The sequence below is a fragment of the Arvicanthis niloticus genome, chromosome 4 (assembly GCF_011762505.2).
Source record: "Arvicanthis niloticus isolate mArvNil1 chromosome 4, mArvNil1.pat.X, whole genome shotgun sequence".
In the NCBI taxonomy this organism is placed as follows: Eukaryota; Metazoa; Chordata; class Mammalia; order Rodentia; family Muridae; genus Arvicanthis; species Arvicanthis niloticus.
This window is the reverse complement of record NC_047661.1, coordinates 118,915,914-118,939,495: the sequence shown is the minus strand read 5'-3', so window position 1 is coordinate 118,939,495 and position 23,582 is coordinate 118,915,914. Positions and strand designations below refer to the sequence as shown.

At 42.6% G+C, this 23,582-nt stretch overlaps 1 protein-coding gene across 1 annotated transcript; it reads left to right on the top strand.

Annotated features, from left to right (window-relative positions):
* Positions 1 to 2,006: 2,006 nt before the first annotated feature.
* On the top strand, positions 2,007 to 18,592 carry LOC117707457 (guanylate-binding protein 1-like). Its single transcript, XM_076933324.1, is given in 11 exon segments — positions 2,007 to 2,160; positions 7,375 to 7,572; positions 9,711 to 9,838; positions 10,542 to 10,651; positions 10,896 to 11,092; positions 11,880 to 12,128; positions 12,908 to 13,188; positions 14,737 to 14,949; positions 15,628 to 15,730; positions 15,945 to 16,053; positions 16,055 to 18,592. Coding segments are annotated over 10 exon segments (1,770 nt in total). The 5' UTR covers positions 2,007 to 2,160; positions 7,375 to 7,382; the 3' UTR covers positions 16,245 to 18,592.
* The last annotated feature ends 4,990 nt before the right edge of the window (positions 18,593 to 23,582 follow it).

The window sequence follows — 23,582 nt, the reverse complement described above, 5'->3', positions numbered from 1 at the left end:
GCCAAAATTAACATTGGAGGTCTCAACCTAGACACTTGCTTCTGTCTTCTGCAGGCACCTGAATACAGACACATACACATGAGCAAATAAAAGAAAATCTTGGAAAAAGAAAAACCATACCCAACACCTTCAGGCTATATTTATTTTTCTACAAGGAGTTTAGGGTAACACATATAGAAGAAAAACCTAACAAAACCTATAAAGATTGAGCATACACATCATGTAACTGGCATTAACCAGATATAGGCCTTGGTGAGGTTTGAAGTTAGCACTGTCTTTAAAGCATGCTTCCCTTAGGACCCCTCACAGGCTTACAATTAAGAAAGTGAACATCCAGCACACAAGGCAACAGGGAGGAAGGAAATCTTCACAATAAACTTAGGACATGTCTGAGAAGAAAGTAAGGCCCCGTCCAAGGTCATGTACTCTCATCCTTAAGCCTGGGCCACATGAAACATCTGCACCAGCCTTTACAGCACAGGGTAAGTGGGCTGCAGTTCTAGTTTCTCAGCTGGTGTGAGGCTTTCCTCTGTGGTAATGGGATCTTTAGCCTTCTCCTGTCTCCATAATCTCCCTGTCTTTCTGTCCAGCTTGCTGTCCAAGCTGGCATGAAACTCACATTCTTCCGGTTTTCAGTGCTACCATCTCTGTTGCGAGTTTCCTGACATCCAGGCTGTTTCCCAGAAGCTGAGCCTGTCTGCTTTCACTTTCAGTCTTGTGCTCAGAATGACACCAGGTTCAGGTTGTCCTGGATTGACACCACAAAACCTTTCCTTACAAAAAGAGGTAGAGAAAAGCCTGGGGGGTATGTGGCTCTTTTATCCTTTATTTGGAGACTATGTAGACTTCAAATTCAGGGAGAATGAATGGACAGGCAAACATGCACAGAAACTTTTCTATCGTGTTGTGTTGTGAAACAGATCTACAGAATCACAACAGAGATAGGAGCAAGGAAACCAGAGGACAGAAGAGAAATGGAGTCACAACAGAGAAGCTGTCCTCTGGTTCCCTTGCTGCTATCTCTGTTGTGACTCCATTTCTCTTCTGACAGCTTCTCTCTGGGGTTCTACAAAATCTGAAGATTCTATAGATCTGCCATGTTGTGGTTGACTTGCTGTTGTCACATGCATTGCCTGAATGAATAATATCTCTGTTTAATGTGGGGTTCATGTGATCTGATCCCACAGCAAGGACATGATTCTTGGCACATTTTTCTGTTAAATACATTTCTTATTGTGATGACAGCTGCTGATGTGTTCTTAATAGTTCATCAAGCCAAGGTATCCAGGCTATCCAGACAGCTGCTCCACCTAAGATTTCAACAAACAGTAATGTTCCAGAGATAGGAGTTCAAGCTGGGTTTCTGGATGACTCTGTTTGAGATCCCTTCCTGGGAAAGGGCTCTGTGTTTTGTATTTACTTGAGCACAAACCAGGCATCTGGCTGAGACATCCTAAGTCAGGCTGTTCAGTCTGGGTATAACATACATTGGTCTGAGCAACTCAGAAAGTTTTGTGGACCCCAGATGAATAGCCTGGCAAAGGTCAGTTAGCAGGGTGCTGCCAGCTGCTGCTAGAGAAGGATCTTTCCCTCTGCATCAAACTGAGGGATTGAGATGTCCATTTTTTTCTTTTAAATCCTCTATTTCTTCTCGGTTGTGCCACAGAATATCTCTGGGGCAATGCCAGGTCAATGCATATCCTCAACATATCAATAGGCACCACTGGTCTGAGGGCCTTTTGTCAGGCAGCCAGGTCAGCAGCCTGGTTACCTTTTCCCTCAGGGGAGTTTCCTTCTGATGTTCTTGGCAGTGAAGGCTAGCAATTTGTAGGGGAAGCCAGAAATCCTCTGAGGGAGGCAAGGTGACCTATGTTTAATGTCCCTTTCCCTGGTGGCAAGAAGCCCTGTTTCTCTATCACCCATATCTCTTCATGGGCATGTGTGTCATGAGAGCATAGGTGGTGTCCTGTTTCTGGTGATGCACTTTCCTTTTCCCCGTCTGAGAGCCTGGGTCAGATTCTTCAGCTCTGCCCTCTGGGCTGAGAAACCTGGCTTGGGCTCAAATTGTTTTGGTTAAAGTGCCTTCTGCAGCTCTCACAAACCTGGGCTCCTCTTTGGGCTTTGGACAGTCACACTTGAGCACCAGCAAGCTAGCATCAGGTAAGAAGATAACAGGATTGAGGGTGCTGTGTTTCTTAAACTGGACTTGAGTGTGGTGGTGGAGTAGGATCTGCAACAGACTCACACAGGTATTAGACACCCAGCATCCTGGTGTTCCCTGGAGACAGGCTTTACCTCAGTCCTGGAGTGTTGTTCAGTATTTGGTCCTGATCCATGGTGAATGAGGGTTTATTATTTTTATTATATTATTGGTTTTGTTGTTGTTGTTGTGTTTTGTTTTCTTGCTTTCTTTTCTTCAATTTTTTTCTTTCTTTGGTTCATTAGAGTCACAGTAGTTGCCACGGTTCTTAGACAGGTGAAACATCTTGTGGGCACATGATCCAATCATCCGAATATGTATATCACAGAGCATGTCTATGGGCCACAATTTGGGCTAAAGCCCCTTTTATTATGTGTTTTGTATCATGGACAAAAGGGTGAAAGTGCCTTGAGACATCTGGAAGTGCTGGGGCTGGAGCTGAAGTCACAGCTCCTCTTATAGCCTGAAATAGCTTTTTTTTTTTTTTTTTTTTTTTTTTTTTTTTTTTTTTTTTTTTTTTTTTTTTTTTTGTCTCAGGCCAGACCAGGGGCTTAGCAAGCCTCCTTCCCTGACCAGCAAACACTGCTGTCCAGAGGCAGCTATGCTTAGCTGCAGCAAGGGACCTGTCTTTGGAATTGGTTTTAGAAGGATGGCTGCAATCCTGCTGTGAGTGTGGCTCCTTTTGCCTTCTCTCAGCTGGTAGCCAAGATAGGCAGCCTCTGATGCATACAATGCTTAGTGGATATTCTGCAGCCCAAGGACTGTAACTCTTGTAGTAGTCCCTTGGTGAGCATTTTATAATCTAATTTCCTGGAAAACCTCAGATGGGAGGGCCAAAGGGCAATATTTGGAGTTTCATCAAAAGGGTCAGAGAGTCTTTTTTTTTTTTTTTTTTTTTTTTTTTTTTTTTTTTTTTTTTTTTTTTTTTCCTTTGGGCAACCTGGTTCTTGTAAGTTGCCAGTGGTAACCCCTCTCTGGATCTGTCCACTTAAAAGCAAAGATGGGCTGACTTGCTTGTGCCAGTGGGAGGGTTTAGAATATATCTCTATCTTCCATGTTCAAGACCGTGTACACAGGTGATTCTCTGGAGGAATCAGACTCATGAAATCAGAGCTCTCAGTTTTCTTCCCTGGCAGGAATGAGTGATCCAGGGTAACTGGCTGGGCATCATGGTGCCTTTCTCTCCCAGCCAGGCAATGTGGACTGCATTGCCCCTTTGTGTTTCCGGGCTCATTGGGTATTGTGTCTGCATCTCACCAGCAGAGGAGTCAGTTTCTTTCAGCTCATGCCAATGGTCCTGTCCTGATCAGATCTCTGTTGTTCAAAACCTTTTGGGCTACCTCCAGCAACTGGGACATAGTTTTGCCTTTATTATTCTAATTTTTATAATTTCTCTTTTAATATCTGAAACCAACTGAGTGACAGTTCTATTCAATCTTTCTAAAAAGGTCCTCATAAAGTGTTTAAATTTGTTTTGGTTGTTGTTTGACAGATGGGAAAATGAATTCTGTGTAGGCTGAAATGTCAGACAGCCACCCCTGTCCCAGTCCCAGATACTTTTTCTAGTTGTTTTGTTTTTCCTGAGAGCAGTGAAATTTGAATTTTCCAAATATAGAGATCATTGGTTGGGAAAAAAAAAAACAAACAAAAATACAAGGGAAACATCATGAAAGAGAATAGGGGAGTAGGACCTCTTTCCTTGTCCCTTTTAACCTGGGGCTGCTTAGAGTAGGCAGGGAGCCCGGGGAAGTATTTTTACCTTCTGGCGTGCATTCTACTTTTATGGCAGTGTGCCCTGTTTAGGAGGCTCTGCCTTAGGGTCCTTAGCAAGAGTAAAGCTACAAGGCAAGCAAGAGCTCCAGAATGGGGCTTTTGGGGGTTTGTTTATTTCTTTCTCTGGGTAATCTGGAAGAGCCAAAAAGATTAGTGTCCCCAACGGGAGGGACCACAAGTCTTAGTCTCTGGAGTGGGGTCTCACACCAGAGAAAACCGTTAGCCTGTACAGCTAAACAGGGACACAAGAAAACAGAACTGACTGAGAAACAGGAGAACATTGTGATCTCCTTAAATGCTGTTTGGTATCTACCAGAGAAGCCCTTTTAGACATGGGTTAGGCCAAAAGGAAGTCCAAATTAGCAGACTACACATGTTGTTCAGGATCCCAGTGTAATTTGAGCCTTTCTCGGTGTGAACTTAGAAACACAAACTCCATGTCCTGGTTCGACATGCTTCATTTAACAAGAACACTAAGCCAGGAACAGAAATACAGAAGCCAAAAAGCAAGGTTAGTAGATTTAAGAGATTTCATAGAGCTATGAACTTGGATGTATTAGGTCTTTGTTTTTGTTTGGCTGTTCAATACTGTTTCCCTCTCGTGTTTTATGGTCTGAATGGCAATTTCATCATCAGGGCAGGAGCACAGCAGCATCAAGGCAGGTGTGGGGCTGGAGGAGCTCAGAGTGTGACCTCTTGTTCCTAAGGCAGCTAGCAAAGACTTGTAGTGTCTAGTTTCTTTTTTTTTTTTTCTTTTCTTCTTTTTAAAGTATAGAATAGAGTTTATTCAGAGCATGGGGAGGAGAATTAAGAGGGTAGTAGAGGGAGAGAGAGAGAGAGAGAGAGAGAGAGAGAGAGAGAGAGAGAGAAAGAGAGAGAGAGAAAGAGAGAGAGGAGAAGTAAAGGAGTAGAGGCCAGCCATGAGCACATAAAGAAGCGGGTGAAGGAAACGGGGAGAGAATGGGGAAGGGAAAGCAAGAGCAAGAAAAAGCAAGCGAGCAAGGGAGGGAGGAAGGGGCAAGTAGTCAAGTAACTGTGGAGCAGAGCATATCTGGCTGTTGCCAGGTAACTGTGGGGTGGTACTTAGACAGAATGCTAACATTCCCCTGTTTTGATTTAGTTAAAAAGAAAAAAAATTAGAGGCGATGGTAGAGCAGGAATAGAGTCTTTGTGATATCTGACTTCTTCCTTTTGGCTTTGAGGTTGATGTGTCTCTAGGAAACCTAGAAGAATGGGTATGGGGATGTTTGTCCAGTCTTAGTGTTGGCTGTTTCCTTGTTGTCCAGGGTCTATGGAACTTTATGTGGATAGATCAGAAAGAACAAGTCCAGTAGAAGTTTCTGTGTCTGTGAGAGAAGGTTGGAGCATCTATAGGTTAGTTCTTTGGAGCTGTCCTAGATGTAGTAAGAGCATGGACTTGACAAAATGCTGAAACACACACACACACACACACACACACACACTAAAGGTAGAGAATAAGATTAAGCGTATTTGGGAGAAAGAAAAAAATTTTCTTAGATGTTCATTTGAAACCTAGAGGAATCCTACCCTCTGGAATAGGTAGTAAGTGGGAACTTTAGGCCAATGTACTTATCTGGATGGAGTTTATTTGGTCCATGAGGGGTAGATCTTAATGGGTTTCCTGTAGCTCTAAAGTTTACGAAAGAGATAACAACATGAGTTAACAACATAAACATTCTTAAAATATGAGCTTTTCATATAGTAGAATGTTAATCAGGGTTCTACTACCCTGCCTTAAGATCTGGAAGGACTATGCTCCCTGCCCCCACCTAGTTTCCCTTGGATCTGTGGATGAAAGACACATACACATTAGTTTATTTTTAATATGCTTTTAGCACAATGGTCAAGCACTTCTAAGCTTCCTGTGGCTAATGTGTCCTTACTTTAACTCCCAGCTCAACACCTCTAACTCTGTCCTCAGATTATGTGCTCAGTTACCTTATCCTTGCTCAGCACCCTAAATCTGCCCTCAGTTTAGCTGTGTTTCTAATCTCTCGCCTGCTACCCCAGGCCCAGTTGGGGAAGCAGCCAAAGGTTACTCTATTTCACTCTATCCAACATCTCACCTGGCTGGTGGCTCTCCCTCTGAAGCATGGTGAATCTCCTTTCCTCTTTCATCTCCTAGCCTGCTTGCAGGGTGCGGGGGGCGGGGGGGGGGAGAACCTAAAAGCCCTGCTTCTTCTGCCCAGCTATTGATCTTTATTGATCAATCAAGAACCAATTGGGAAACAGGACGTTCAACACTCACACCCAGATTCCTGATCAAAGCATCAGAACCACACCCAAAAAAGACTCAGCTAGGAAGAGAGTATTAAAGTCTACACCCACAGTGACACACCTACTCCAACATGGCTACATCTCCTAATAGTACCACTCCCATAGTACCACTCCTTGGGCCACACCTATACAAGTCATCACAAAGCTTAACTCGTTTTCTTTAGAACTGCTGTGACTAGAAAAGACAGCTCCTGGGCACAAGCTGGAACACGGCAGCTGATGAACCCCTGGGTGGTATTATACCCCTGACAGCCAGTCTCCAAATGTAACTGTTGGACTTGCTTTGATTTCATGAACAGCAGATGTATGTCTTAATCAAGGGTGAGAAAAACACTGGGATTGCCTTTCTCTGTAATTACACTGTCTCTGTTGATGAACACAGTTAAATGATGGAGCTGAACTGACTCAGTTCTTCTCCTCCTGAGAGGACTGCCCATGGCTGGCATTCATGAGGGGAAACAGAATGAGATGCAGGGTGAACAGCCCCACCTCTGTGAAGGACAAAGCAAGGAAACACTGTGTTGATGTGAAAATAAACAGGGGATAAGAGCTAAGGTCTGCTGTAGAGCTCAGTATGAGTGACCGATGGCCCAGGAACACAAACTAGGCTTACCCCATGTACCATATCTCAACTTGACAGGTTTCTTGAAGTTTCTGTAGAAACAGGAAAAAGTCATGGATTAAGGTACTTTCAAAATACATGGGTGACCTTGTGGGGTGGTCTGATAACATGTGAAAGTTTGCTTCAGGCCTTCTGATAGAAGAAATGGATATGAAGGTAGCTAATTATAGTCCAGGGAAATTAATCATATATCATTGCAATATCATCGTTTTTCTAAGTCTATCTATATATTCTACTTGACGTTTCATGTAAAATCATAAGAAGTTTTCAATTGAGTAAATTAATTGGAATATTTTTGTGAGAGCAATAAGATGTTGACACTATTACAATATAAAAAATTTTAAATTCAATTATACATATTTATCCTCAGAATGTCACTGATACACATAGCACTCTTTTGTTTTTTGAGAATTTCATGACTCTAACCTCTGAGTGAAAAATAACTGAATCTAGCTGGTCTCGTCCATCTGTCTATACACAGGGGTTGTCATGGCCTCAGAGGTGAGCATGCTAAGCCCTATCTGCCTCATTGAGAATGTGAAAGGACAACTGAGAGCCAACCAGGAAGCCCTGAGCATCCTGTCTGCTATCCAGCAGCCAGTGGTAGTGGTGGCCATTGTGGGCCTCTACTGTACAGGCAAATCCTACCTGATGAACAGGCTGGCTGGGAAGAATACAGGTGAGTATCACCAACAAGGCTGTGCCCTGTGTGCACACACAATATCTGCTTTCTGAATAAGAATGTGAAAAATTTAATCTTCTAGTCACTGTTTTCCCTTGGGATCCTCTGTGTTATTGTCATTGCTGCTTTTTCTGTTTGCTCTCATTTTTGAGGCAAGGTCATGCTGTATAGCCCAAGCAAGGATCTAGTTCAAGATCTAGTCAGGCTGAGCCCAAACCCATGATCCTCCTGTCTCAGCCTCCTGAGTGCTGCTTACATGTCTGCACCAACATATCTGTCTCCAAGTTTCCCTTCTAAAACCAGAAAGAGTTGCTTTCCTGGATGCAGAATGGGAGAAATAAGAAGAATTTAATTTACATGGTAATTAGCTTAAATGATAAAATGTTCATGTATGAACAATGGGTTTTTAATGCTTAAAAATAGATCCATATTATATGTGTCAACATTTTATTACTGTAAATGATATAAGATTCTTCCTTTTAATTGATTTTAGGTGTCCAGATTTATAGCATTAAATAAAATAGTACATCTGTGTATCTCCTGATCCATTTCTACAACTGGCCATTGCCCACCCATCCCTCTATTCCACATGCTATAGGTATGACTCTGACTGTCCTAGCACTGTCACATACATGGACTCACACAAAATATGGGCTTTTCATTACTTTTTCTCTCACTTAGCATGATACCTTCAAGGTTTGTCACTGTGAGAAAGAGAGAGCAAAACCTTTTTATGGACAGTGATCAGGTATGCCTAACACTGCCTTATCCATTCACCTGTGGACAGGACAGTTGAGTACTCTGAATGATGCTGATGTGAAGATAGCTATAGAGACACCTGTCTGAGACCAGCCTTTAAGGTTTCTAGGTTGTGTTAGTCTCATTACTGATCAAATGCCTAACAGAAGCAATGTAAGGAAGAAGGTTGTATTCTGCTCTAAGTTCAGGGGCTATCAGTCCACTATGGTAGGGGAGACAGGGCTTTGGGGATCTATGTGTACTGGTAGGTGCTTGTGGCTTGTTTGTGTCATGGCTGACTTGGAAACAGAGAGCATAAGTCCACAAGCAAGCCCAGTATTAATATTCCAAGTCCTTCCCTCTGCCAGGCAAATCCTACCTCCTAATGCATCCATCTCTCCCGAAACAGTGGAACAAACTTGTACCAAGTTTCAAATACATGGTCCTGTGATGAATATTTTATATGCAATCCATAGCATTCTGCTCCTGGACCCTAAATGCAGTGACTCTATCTTCAAAAGTCCCCATAGTCTTATAGATCTAATATTACATAAAAGTCTAAAGTCTCATCTCAGACTCAAGGCAACCTGTGATATGCAATGTCACATAATAAACATTCCCATTTCCAGTGTTCAGGAAGATGACAAGGGAAGAACACTCCATACCAAGACTGAACCCAGCAGGACAAACCCCATATGCTGTAGCTCCATGTACAGCATTCAGGGCATGTGGTGATCATCTATATACTATCATCTTGCAGACCCTGCCTCAAGGGTCTGCTCTTTAAAGGGCACAAGGGATCTCTCTGGGGTCAGGGGCACTCACTGACTCCAGCTTTCCTCAGGGGGAGGGGTCATCCCTCAGGCCTGGCATCTCTAGCAACCTGGGGTCTCCATGGTTACATCTGCTTTTTCATCATAACCTCACACACAGCAAGCAAGCTCAGCAGTTCCACCTGAAAGACTGACCCTGCTACACATTCCTTTTGGAACACTGGTACAAGTCTGGAGGCCTTGTGACTGTTGCATTCTCCATATCTTAAAATGAATTTCAGTTATATCAGTGGTAGTTTTGGTTTCAACTAATTCTTCTGACTTCCTTGTGTTGATTTTTCAAGAAAGATTTATTTATTTTAAATTCGCAAGTGTGAATATTCTGTCTGTGTACTGTGTGCATGCCTGGTTCTCACTGCTGCTAGACAGAAGCACAAGGTTCCCTGAAACTGGTGTTCTACAGTTGTCATCTGTTCTGTAGATGCTGAGAACTGAACTGAAATCTTCTCCAAGACCAGCAAGTCCACTTAATCACTTTCTACTTCCAATATGGTAATTTTATTATGACTTTCTTGAAGCTCTGGAGGTAAGTGTTTAATACCTCATTTCTTCCCTGCCTTTTAGGCTTCTCTTTGGGCTGCACAGTGCAGGCTGAAACCAAGGGCATCTGGATGTGGTGTGTGCCTCATCCCAAGAAGCCAGACCACACCCTAGTTCTGCTTGACACTGAGGGCCTGGGAGATGTTGAGAAAGTAAGGATGGAGCTCACTTTGCAATTCAGCCCTAATCTCTGAATATTTTACTTTGTTGTCTGTACTGTTTTGAGTTTTTTTTTATTATATTTTCTATATGTGTGTGTGTATGTGTGCATGCACCTGTGTGTACGTGGCTGTGCACATGTAAGTGTGTGGGTGAGTTCACAAGTATCATGTTGCATGAGCTACAGTGCACATGTGGAAGTTACAGGACAACATGTGGGACCAATTCTCTTTTTCACTATGTGGGTTCTGAGGATTGACTGCAGGTTGTAAGGCTTGTGGTTTTTCAATAATAGTTTGAACTTCATCGTTGCCTCCAATTTATTCTTACTCACATGACATGTGGTCATGTTTAGCTTACAATGAGGACGGGAACTGTCAGAAGACTGAACTGTATAACAGCAGAATGGTAGTCTGCAGTATTAAAACACTAAAAAATGCAAAGCAGTTCTTGTGAGAATCTCACAAATGAATCCTCAAACTAAGAATTTTTACCCTTCCAAGTGCTTTGGACAGCATCTGTAGGTTCATGGCTATTTCTGTTGTTTGGTTTTGTACCTTGCACAGCTCACAAAGGTTTCATTTTTTTAAAGGCTAATATCCCCTCTAATGATGTGAGCATACTTTCCCACTCCTGATCTGGAAAATGACAGAAGAACAAGGCATACTCCTGATTCATGTGTGTTCTGACTTCTAGGGTGACAACCAGAATGACTGTTGGATCTTTGCCCTGGCTATACTTTTAAGTAGTACATTTGTCTACAACAGCATGGGAGTAATCAACCAGCAGGCCCTGGACCAGCTGCAGTATCCTTTCTGAGCTTCAGACTTACCTTCATGAAGCAGCTCCATGAGTCGGGATCTTGGCTAATGTCACATAAACTATAACTCATATATACATAGGTACAGTGTTCACACTGAGGCTAGAAGGAAGGCTAAGGAAGGTTTCAGCTAGGGTTCAGAACGAAGTGGTACTAATGCAGAATTGAGACTCTGAAGCTTTGGGTTGTGCTGTAGGTTTTACTGTGGCCTTCCTCAATTATCTAATCAGCTATGTGATGGAGCTGACAGACAGAATCAGAACAAGATCCCCTTGTGACCAGGATGAAGTGGGGGACTCAGATGAGTTTGTGGGCTTCTTTCCAGACGTTGTGTGGACTCTGAGAGACTTCTCTTTTGAGCTGAAAGTAAACGGGCAGCCTATCTCGGCAGATGAATACCTAGAGCATTCCCTGAAGCTTCTTCAAGGTAGAGACTTACATCTGGTAAATGAGATAGTCAAAAAACAAAACAAAACAAAACAAAACAAAACAAAACAAAACAAAACAAACAAAAAACCCCCAAAAAACCTAAAGCTAAAACAAAGCAACAACCAGAAGAACCCTGAGAATTCGGCTTCTCTCTATAATTTTCTAACATGCAGAGTTCCCATTTCTTCTAGCTAGTTACTCCTAAGAATTAGTGCTTAATGTATGACTTGTTAGATTTAGTCAAACATTTTCCCTTTTGTTCTATGAATAAATTTGTCTTCCACTTTTCCCTTAAATTTGTACCTGCTTCAGATTTGTACACAATGAAGATATAGTTGGGGAAAAAAATCAATGTGTTATCAGTATCCTTGTCCAACTGTGGAAATTGTGTGGTTCACACAACTGTGTGACTTTCAGAAGCCTGTGGAAATAAAGTGATACTGTACATGTGACTTTATATGTCTATGCACACAGTCCAACTACATTAAGTGGGTCGAATCAATAGAATATAATACAATAGAAGCTACCAGAGCATTGAGGCCTTTCTAAGACTAAATGTAATTAAAGCAGATACCACCCCAACCCCTGTCCTATTCTCTCTTCTTGGTTTGTGTTTTTAGGGACTCACAATGTGACCCAGTACAGCCTCAATTTATAATCCTGTTACTCAGCTTTCATCATTCCAGGATTATAAAAACTCACATGATCAAATCAAAGGATATATCTTCACCTTCTAACATCTAGCTGAAAATCTTGTGTTTTTTTTTTTTTCCTGCTCCATCTAGGTACTGGACAAAAAGAAAAAGAAAAACAGTTGAATCTGCCTCGGCTCTGTATCCGTAAGTTCTTTCCAAAGCAGAAATGCTTTGTCTTTGAGCGCCCAGCACCTGGGAAGAAGCTTAGCCAGCTGGAATTGCTGCAGGATGAAGACCTGGACTCTGACTTCGTGGAACAAGTGGCAGAGTTCTGTTCCTATGTGTTCACATCTTCCAAGGTTAAAATGATTTCAGGAGACCTCAAGGTCAATGGACCACGTGAGTCCCTTTCCAGTCTGTCTGCTCACTGTATAGGCCACAGTATCGTGAGACAGCAGTGACCTACTTCAGCTCTGAAGAAACGTTAATCTATCACCACTCTAGTGCTAAACTGTAGATGATACCATCATTTATAATCAATTTTATTTATCAAATTTTCTCAATGGGAACAGAGAACAGAGGGCCAAAGGAAAAAAAAAATCAAATTACCCTAGCAAGCTAGCACTGCATTCACTAATTAGATAGTCACTAAATAAGTATGTCTCTTAAAATTTAAATGTAAGTATAAAAAAATCTACATGGTTCTAGTTATTGTCATGTTAGCACACACAGAACATTCTCTTGGGCAATGCTAGTTATTACAATCATTCTGACAGAGAATTTCTGACTGGAAGATCATGTTTTGTTCCCAAATGGAAATGAAATGCTTACTATAGACAGTGTTAGTGACACAGACAGCCAGGGTGGAGGTGTGAAGCCTGATCTCATGGTGATTATGTTAAAATGGATGCAAACATTCCATAGACACAGGCCTGTGTAATCTCAGCATTCTTAGCCTTTGGGATTGCAGATACCTCATGAGAGGATCTTGCTAAGAGAAATGTCTAAGTCCATCACTATGAGAGAGAGGCTGGGATGCTTCCCTTTGTCATTCTTCCAAATGATGCTAAGGACACTGATGCTCTATGACATCAATGACTGACATACCTAGAATTTCACAGAATAGACTTGTCTTCATCCATCTGTAGCAGATATTGTTACCTGTTTCCTGGTTATAGGACTAAGAACTTTGGTGACAACCTATGTGGACACCATCAGCAGTGGGTCTGTGCCCTGCATGGAGAATGCTGCCCTGGCTTTGGCCCAGATAGAGAATTCAGCAGCAGTGCAAAAGGCCATCACCCACTATGACCAGCAGATGAGCCAGAGTGTGCAGCTCCCCACAGAGACCCTCCAGGAGCTGCTGTACCTGCACAGGACCTGTGAGAAGGAAGCCATCAAGATCTTCATGGAAAATTCCTTCAAGCATTTTAATCAAGTGTTTCTGAAGGAATTAGTGGTAATTTTTCCTCTCAAGTTTGCCTGGATATAGATTTTTAAAGGCAAAATTCTATGAAGAAATGAAATGTGTGTTTGAGAGGGCATCTGTTGCTGGATTTTAAAATAGTAACAGCTACCTATTAATAATCATGAAATATAGGAAACTGGATTATTATATGCTCAAAACTTTAAAACATTTCTGCTTTCATGAATAAGCTAGTAATATTCTGTTGGGTTGTAATGTGCGTGGGTCCTTTTGAATTGATCTGTGGGTCCTGCCTTTTTCTCTCCACATGGCTAGATCCTTTCATGGGGCCAGTGGTTCAGGAATTTGACTGTGTTTACTCCACACTGGCACTGGGCAGGCATGGGGCTATGTAAAGCCTCGGGACTCCGCTTGGTGGTGGGGAGAACAGTCTGAGATCCCACGAGGAGCCAGAGCTTTTGGCTTGGATGTCCCTGGGCCAAAAGGCGGCCAGGAACTGGCTGGTTCTCAGGCTCTTGGGCTCCCATATGGAAAGGCCAAGAAGGAAGTGGTGGCATACTGGCTTAATTTGCCCACTACTGACGAGGAGAGGAAGAGGGCGAAGCTCTGCCTGAGTCCCACGGGGATGAGAGTTCTCACTTGGCTGGGTTACTGCTGCACGCTTGGCTTGGGTGGCTCGGTTGGAAACACAGAGATTTCTTCTGCAGAAGACTAGACAGTGGCACAGTAGCTGAAAACCTTCTACACTGTTCCCCACAGAGGACCCCCAAGAAGAAAAATAGTCCATGGTCTTAAGACATTTGTTGTCATGTGGAAAATAGATGAAAACTATAACCCGTGTTTTCAGAGTGGGCCTGCGGTTAAATACCTTTTGTAAAGAGGAGGAACTGGGAAGGAATGTTTAATTAGCTACGCCCCTCTGGCCTTTAGATACCTCATTAATATGAAGATCTGTCATGAGGCTCTGTGGCCTGATGTCATGCCCTGTACCTGTGGAGGGGCTAGAAGGGGCGTTGTCCTATGTGACTGGAAGATACCAGTCTATGGAGGTCTTCGATCTCGTGTCAGGAGCCTGGAGTCTGGGAGCATGGGGAAATGCGTGCCGTCCCTTAGGATTACCTTGGATCTTCTGAGATTTGTAGCTGGTGCTCAACCAGAAATCATGGTGTCCTTCACGGTCCTACAATATTCCTTTTCACTGAATTAGTATCAGAGAAATAATTAGTGTGTCTGATGAAATTATATACCCAGTGGTAGCAGTCTGATCTAATATTCAAATCAAAGGAATTTTAACCTTAGCTATCTGATGCAAATTAATATTGAGCCATGTTGATTTCATTGACCATTTTTGACCCAAGTCGAAAAAGTACTTTACATCTAAAGATGTAAATATCTGCTCTGAATTTCACTGACAAGCAGCAAGGATGATGTTGGTAAAAAGTTGACATCACAGGAAGCGATACAATTATAGTCAGTGATTACATGTTTTCCTTTGTTTGTTTTGGGTGTGGGACTTGCTTTTCTTTTGAGATATGCTCCCCCAAATTCTAAACTCTGGCTTCTTTTCTTTTTTCACTAAAGACTATGTTGGGGACAAAGCTAGAGGAATTTTGTAAGAAGAATCTACAGGCTTCCTCAGATTACTGCTCAGCTCTGCTTCAGGATCTTTTCAGTCCACTAGATGAAGATATGAAACAGGGGACTTATTCTAAACCAGGGGGATACTGTGTTTTTATGAGAAGAATAAAGGAGTTGAAGAAAAATTACTATGAGGAACCCAAGAAGGGGGTTCTGGTAATCACAATTATGTGTCTTCTGGGAAGTTACCATCAGACTGGGAGAGCTTCTTGTTTGCACTTGAAATGCTTGCACTCCAGGGACATTATCCTCATGTATCCCATACAGAAAGGTCATTATACTGGATATGTCTTGCACACTTATCAGAGACAATGTGCTCACTTAACAATTGAGTTCAAACTGACCACCTTAGCCACCAGTGTGAACCATTTTAGCTATCAGTGTGACTGTCACCCTCTGTTTCAGCTAGAATCTTGGTGTTTGCAAAGGACTCAGTGATGACCCCTTAAACAAAACTTATAATTCATTAGTTTGGGCTTCACATTATCTTTAAATAATATTATTCCATGTCTCTCTGTCCATCATCTTTTCCAACCCCATGCCTTCTTCCTCTCTCATTCACTCTGATCTCTCTGTTCTGCATGAAGATTATGTCTTCAGCAAACTTACACATCTATGACCATAGCACCATTAACTCAAACGTTAGAGCCCTCAGTCTAAAAAGATAGCCTTTGTTTCCCAACAGAGGCCTCCAATAAAAGACATTCCTCCCTGAGTCAGTGTGGACTAGGTGACTGTTTTTTGACTGGTGTTGTTAGAAGAAAGTTGGGTAAAGAGGTAGCATAAAAGCTTGTGGTCATTCCTGCTTTAACTTCATGTTCTCTGTACTCAAAGGCTGAAGAAGCTCTGCAGAAATTTTTGCAGTCCAAGGAGGATTTGGCTGATGCAATTCTACAAATAGACCAGATTCTGAGAGAAAAGGCAAAGGAGATTGAAGGTGAGGTGCAATTTAAGGGATGACATACCCTTGAGAGCTGTAAAATGTTTAAATCATCGTAAACCTGGGATCCTAAACCAAAAGTAAAAGAACATAGTTACATTTGACTGCCTTACGTCAGACATTGCTACCACTATGACATCATTAGTAACAGTGAAGCATGTGAGGAAGAAGAGAGTAACATTTTCACCTTCTTTTTTGCTCTCTTTCACAGTGGAGCATGTGAAAGTGGAAGCTGAACAGGGTATAGCAAAATTACTGGAGGAAATCAAAAAACAAAGTGACCAGTTGATGGAAGAAAAGGAGAAGTTTTACCAGGAGCATAAAGCTGCCTGAGAAGATGGAGAAGGAACAGGCCCAGCTGAGGGTGGAGCAACAGAGGGCCATTGAGCACACAACTTTATTGTATCACTGTCCGTCAAAGACCAGCTTCAGCACTCAGGGTAAACTGAGGCAAGATGTAACATCGGTGATTAATCATTCAGCAGACTTTTCCATGAGGGAAGAAGCTTGATTCTCTCTGCCCTGTTAATAGGGTGAGGGAACACATACGTATCCAAACTTGGTGAATGAAGCAAGGCTCCAAAAGGCAAGCTTGAACAACTTCACGCATACACATACACATACACACATACATACACACATTCACACTTTGGGTGGATGGGAAAAGCTCCAATGAGCAAGCTCCAACAACTGTATTTTTCCCCTACAGCTTATGTAGCTCAGAAAAAAAAAATCTTTCAAGCAGCATAGAAATTAAAATGTGACTACATTCTACTTTTCTTTTAGTGAATGATTACAAAAAATCCTCAGTATGCTCTGAACACCTTTACGTGAAAGACATTTACATATTCTCAAAAAGAACCTAATTATTCCCAAGAACCTACGTACATTTATTTGTAACTAAGCACCTTGCTACAGATTAACAAAGCATAAGCAATTTTCTCATTAATTGCAGGCCGCAATTTGCAAAGAATCAATTATTTTAGTATTTACCTTAAAAAGTAACCTCATAAAAATCTCAAAAGAATCACAAATCTAAACAAGAAATTAATCATCACCTTGAACATCAATCTAGCTTTATCAAAAAGAGTCACCTTAGCAAGTGCTAGATAGGTTGCCATTATTTTTGTTTCCTGACCTTAAAAAAATCCCCAGCTTAAGTATGAAGAGTTTGCCTTTCTGATCTTCAAATTGTTCTCTCAGATGTTCTATATCAGATCCACCGACAAAAATATTTTAACCTAAGTTTAATAATAATTTACATCTCCAAATTCTTTCTAATGGTTATTGCTAGCAAGCTACATCTCTAAATTCTTTCTGAGGGTGGTGGACGAATTCTTAATCTTCTCCAGCAGCAACGCTTGAAAAAGATCAATCACTATAAGTGTCAATAATATTACCCAGTGAGGAGCTGGAAGCTCCCTTAGAGTATTCATACAACTCATAGGTTATAAAAGATGTGACTTAAAGGCATCAAGCAAAGAGAAACTACAGCAGCATGGAGTCCTCAGGACATGTAGTCCTTGGGGCTCCAGTCGTGTTGACAGGTATGCTGCATTCCATGAGTTCTAAAGCTATTTGTTGTTTCTCTCATGAGGGCCTCGACATCTGTCTGTGTTCTCTTTATCAAAAAAATTAAAATTTGTGTGTGTGTGTGTGTGTGTGTGTGTGTGCGTGTGTGTATTTAATTGTGTGCATGTAATATCCACAGACGTCCACAGAGGGAGTCAGATTTCCTAGAGCTAGAGTTATAGGTGCTTGTGAGCATGTACCTGGATGCTTGGAACTGAATTCCGGTCTTTAACACACTCTCTTCTGCTGAGCCATTTATCCAATCTCCTTTCCTCTTCATTTCTGTTTACCATAAAATGTAATGGATCCTAAAGGCTGACCCAGCCCGCTCTCTTGTGCTATTTAGCTCTAAATGCCGGCTTGATCATTTGTTGCCTATGTCTGGTAACTGTGTTTTCAATGTGCAGTGATGTCACACTATATCCCTCAGCAATACATCTGTTAGATTTTGGCCGCTATGCTCTTTATGATTTGACTTCATTTCTTTCTTTTTTATTATTATTTTATTTATTTATTTGTTTAGACCTCATTTCTTTCTTAAGACTCTATAAACTTATTGTATGAAAGAAAGAAAAACAAGTTCATATAAGTTTCAGTATTTTGGGAAATGGAGGCAGGAGCATCAAAAGTTTGTGACATAGAGAATTAAAAACCAACTAGGGCAATGCACCCTGTCTAAAAAAAAAAACCCAAAAGACAAAAAACCCAAACCAAACAAAAATCTAAACAACAACAACAACAGAACACAAACCAAACCAAATTAAAAGACCAAAAAGAGAAATAAAACAAAACAAGAAACAAAAGAAACAAAAGAAAACAAATTGTAGTGGAATCCACAAAGGTAGTTTTTCTACTTCATCTGGTATGAGTTTATTCCTAAGAGAGTGTTTATGAGGAGAAGAATTCCTCAAACCTCAAAACTATGTGATACTCTGTCTGCCCCTCCTTTTCCTATACTCTCCTCTCAATTTGTGTTCAGTTGGGAGTTAGTTGTAGAAGAAACTCATTGTCAGCCGGGCAGTGGTGGCGCACGCCTTTAGTCCCAGCACTTGGGAGGCAGAGGCAGGTGGATTTCTGAGTTCAAGGCCAGCCTGGTCTACAGAGTGAGTTCCAGGACAGCCAGGGCTACACAGAGAAACCCTGTCTTGAAAAACCAAAGAAGAAGAAGAAGGAGGAGGAGAAGGAGGAAGAGGAAACGAAACTCATTGTCTTCAGTCTGGGAGTCTGCATTTCTTTCTATCATCTGTCACCCTTGCTACCAAGTTGTAGAAGATTACAATAAATTTTGCTCCCATCCTTGATTTGCCCTCTTGGTCTCTGTATGCAGGTGTGCATACCTATATATATTTGTGCTTGTTCTTACATGCACATGGATGCGAAGGTCAGAGAGCCACTTCAATTCTTCCTTCATCTGTAAATGTGATTCTTGGGGGGGGGGGGGGTAGGGTTCTTAAGCCTCTTTCACTCCTAGAATGCAGGGATTTTCTACAATCACTCTAGCCTTTTTTCTGCTTACAAATAAAGACACAGAGACCTAGTCCTTTTATTAGGAAGCTGCAGGCACTAATCTGAGCAGATTCTAAGCTATTGGAACTTGGCTAGGCTGTTACTACCTAGCAACCCCCCCCCCTTTACTTGCCATGTGGTCTTGCTCTGGCTCACTCTAGTTCATGTGTGTTCTCCTGGCTGCTCTCTCACTACCCCATGGTGAATCCTCCTGGTCCCTCTCCTTGTGGCCTCTCCACACCACCCACTCTTCCTCATGGTCCTTCTCTCTCTATTCTTCCATCTTTCTCTGGGACTCCCTGACAGGAATCACAAGTCCTGCTCAATTCTCTTCTGCTTAGCTATTGGCTAATCAGCACTCTATTCACAAATTAGAGATAATGAAAAACCATTTTTACATAACATTGAGACTTGAGGTGCTTGGCTATGCCATCTTCCAGACTGCAACATGATGTCTGGGGCTTCCCTTGTTCACAGGTGGTCAATGGTTCCCCCCAACTCCCTGTAGTTTTCCTGAGGGATGTAATTCAGCCTCTCCCTTCTGGAAGGGAGGGGTGTCTACATGTTCTATGACCTTTCCCTTCCAGGATGTAAGGGGTGCCTACATGCTCTAAGGACTTCTTTCTTCTGGGAAGGGAGTGGGCCTGGTTGAATTTTTTAAAGGCTAAGCCAACCTCTTCATTGCCCCCTTTTTCTTGTGCATGCTTCCACCCTGAAGTTATTGTTGGTGTTCTGATAGTTCATACTCCTTGTCTTCTGTATCTAGTTCTTGGTATCTCTGTCTGAGGACCATCAACTGTACTGCACCTCTGTGATCTTCAATAAAAGCAACTAAGTGATTTAAAATGTAAGAACCAAAATGATCAAGGGTCTTAATGTAGAAATCAAGGTAGTAAACCAAGGGGGCTAGTTAAACCAAGACTCGACCCATCTTTAGGCTCTCTCTCTCTCTCTCTCTCTCTCTCTCTCTCTCTCTCTCTCTCTCTCTCTCTTTTCCTGGCTAGTCCCTCCAGCACCTTTGTCATAGAATCTTTAACTAACCCCCTGAATGGTCTCTAGTCTGTGTTTCTTAATGTTCCACACCCCCACTTGTTATAGAAAAAGTGGTTGCCTAACCCCCACAATGACGGTTCTGATGCCAGCTTCTCCCATCTCAGGGACACACATATATGGGGGTTTCTCACAGGACACTCCTCAACTTTGGGTGCCCACACCCTAATCCCCACCCTCCAAGGCTGCTTCTAGCACATGGTTTATATTTGAAAGTTCCTCATTCCCCACATTTGGGTAATTCCTGTCCCTGTATCTCTAGCGTGGGGATGTCCCAGGAGTCATGGCCGGCTATTAACTTACAGAGGTCAAAAACAGGGTTCAGTCTCCAGGTATGCAGCGAGTGTTCCTCTGTAGTGGACCAAGTTACTTCCCCAGTGGCTGAGAGTACTTTAGTAGGGTTGTGGGAGGTGCTGAGGCTCAGCACTGGAAGGAAGATATACCATAGTCATCTAATGGCTTCTCTGGCCTTGAAGAAGGGTAGGTGACCTTGAGCTTGAGGGGGTTGCTCAGGTGTCTGGCTGCTCTCCAGTTGGCATCAGATGTAGGTGCTGGTCTGATGTGAGTTATGTGAACTCAGGCAGTTAATCTGTCTATTTTTACTGAGGTCAGGGTGGTCAACAACATGAGGAACAGCTCATTTCACTTTGTTTCTAAGCTTTCAGCATAATGTATTTTAACATATTTCTAATCTCTAACTTACTCATGTGGAACCTCTAGGATACCTGCCTTAAACAAGGCACTAAGGGTAGGCCACAATTCCTGGTGGCTGATTTGGAAAGCCTGAAATTGGGTCATAAGATCTTTGTCAGGCTGAAAAGTCACTTCTGGGGGGGCGTCAAGACCCTGGGTCAGGGGAGTGGGGTTCCTACACAGGAAAGGTGTTTTGGGCTTGGAACAGGGCCAGGGGGAAGGGGTACCACTCAGTCAGCACCAGTTTCTAAGGACACTTTAGTTAAGGTCTCTTTGTAGGGTTCTGTTCATTCTTTCTACCTGCCCTGAGCTCTGAGGATGGTATGCACAATGGAGCTTTCAATTAGTCTCCAATATCTCTGCGGATCACTGACTTACCTTAGAAACAAAAGCAGGACCGTTATCCGATCCAATTACCTTGGGACTCAAAACCTGGGAAAGAGTTTTTCTAATATCTCCTTGGCTACCATGGTAGTTCTTTCCTGCTTTGTGAGGAAAGCCTCAACCTATCTAGAGAAAGTATCTACCAACACTAGAGTGTAACCATATTTTCCTGGCTTAACTTCTGTAAAATTGGCCTCTTGATATACTCCAGGCTGTTCTCCCCTAGGTGTTTTGCCCTGTTTACTCTTGGCTGCATAAGCATTCACTTACTGGCATACTTTACACTATTCTACTGTATCTCTGGCTAAAACCCTGAGGTCTATTATATATACCTTTGTAGCAGGATATTTCCCTGTTACATTATATTTGGAGTGGAGCTCTGTGATTGGGCAGTAGAAGAGATGGGTGGAGTGAGGAGTTGGGAGAAAAAGGAGGGGGAGGAGAAAAGAGGAGGAGGAGAGAGGAAGCAACATGGAGGAAGAAGCATGGATCTCTAACAGTCCCGAGTAGCAATTTCTATCAAAAGGTTAGATATTAGGTAACAATTCTTATTGGTTGGGCATCTTGTGTATTGAGCATTTTCAAATATATAAATCCATTGGATAATCTTTAAGCATTAAGAGTCTTCATTCTACTGGGAGCCTCGAACATGGCGGGTATTGGCTGGGGCTTAGCAGAGAACCATAAGGGTGATGATGTTGGCCCAAGATCCATGCATTGGGGCAAGGCCTTTATGGAGCTGATTGGCAGAAGCAGTGTCATGGTAATGTCTCATGGGGTACTCTTGGCCTCTGGCTGCTTCTAGCTGTGCCGTGCTTGGCCTCTGGCCCTGTTTAGTATGGGAACATGGCAGATGGCTCAGATAGCGAGCAGCGCAGGACCGCACCACTGGCTTTTCTAAATATTCCCTGTTACATACTTTAGATCCCTTGACTGCTTGGATGAGCTATCCCTTAAATGAGTCTATCTGGGCATTTGGCCTAGTAAGTCTTTTGCTTGTTTTCTGGGGAATATAGTTCTCCCTTCTGATGTCCTGGGCAGTGAATAATACAGTTGCTGGCTTCATCAGGACATATAACAAATCTAAGATTTCCTGTTTGTTTATTTTCCCCCTCTGATGTGAGCAGTCCTCTCTCTTGGTATAAAGCCCTGTGGACTTGGGCTTTGGCAAAGGCATACCTGCTATCCGTGTAGATGTTGATCTTTTGGTCTGTCCCTAGGACCAAGGCTTTGGTCAGGTCTATCATCTCCATCTTTAGGCTGATGTTCCTGGAGGATGTGGTTCTGCCCCGACCACCTGGCACCCATCCACAATGGCAACCCCACCTTGTGTTGTTCCTCTACCAGGTAACTGCTGCCATCAGTGAACCAGATCACCTTGGGGAGTGGTCGATCTGACAGGTCCTTTTGCCATTTCTGGTACTCAGCTAGAATCTTCTGGCAATCAGGAGCTGGCTGGTTGAGGTCTTTTCAAGGGTTTTCTGTCTCTCATTGATTAGAGTCTCTTTTCTCTGCTTTCTGTAACTACTGTAGCCAAGATTTTCTGTAAATTTCTTTTTTGTCGCCTTTAAAAAAATATCTTTCTTTTCTCTTTTTTCTCTTTTTTCTCTGCTTTTTGTCCTCCTTTGTCTCCCTGTTATGGTAGACTTTCTCAGCAACATACATTAAATCTTGTAACAACTTATCCTGTAGTCTCTCTAGCCTCTGAAGCATTTTCCTGATATCTCTACTAGCCTGGTTTATAAAAGCCATAGTCACAGTAGCTTTGTGCTCCTTGCTGCTGGGGTCAAAGTGTGTATACTGACAGAATGTCTCTATGAGTAACTCTAGAAAGGCTGTAGCCAACTTATCTGGTTTCTGCTTAACCTCATATACCTTGGTCAAATTTGTGGGTCATTATGTGGCCCCCTTGAGGCTGGCGGTAGACTTTCAGGTGTCCCTTATCTTCTGCCATAATGAAGTCTTAGTCAGGTCTAGTCAGAGGAAACCCACTGTTGATGATAGCCTGGTCAATCAATGGTGACAACGTGTCTGAGGAGACATTCTTTCTAGCCTCCAGGAAAATGTATACTTTCTCTTCCTAAAAAGAACCTGTAGGAGCTGTTGACAGTTATCTCAAGTGGGCTGGAGGGTGGAAAGAACAGATTTTAGCAAGTTAGTAAGTCTCTGGATCTTGGAGGACTTTCTTCTTCTGCTCAGGGCCTGTGGGTGGCTCAGGCTGTGTCTCGTGGGCCAGGACTGTGATAGAAAAAAAGGCTGGATCCAAGAGGAAGGGTCAGTCATGAGTTCATTCCAAACAACTATGTCACTATGACTGACAAAGTATGTGTTCACCCTTGGATCTCATCTCAGTGGTTCAAAATAAGGCTCAAAGGTATGGTGGAAACTTTTTGTTCCATGTGCAAAAATTTCATCAGTCCCAGTCCAAAAACAAACAACAAGACAAACACCAAATAGCAAGACAAACACCAGACACACCAGGTGCCCCTGCTTCAGGTAGATCAAGACATAAAACACAGAGAGACAATCAAGACATAGAAGACTTGCCCCTATCATGGGTGGAAGAATCTAGTAACCAGATGACTTGGCCGACTTACACCAGGGCTGGGTCTAATGGAGAGGAGTCCTCTCAACTTCCTTCAGG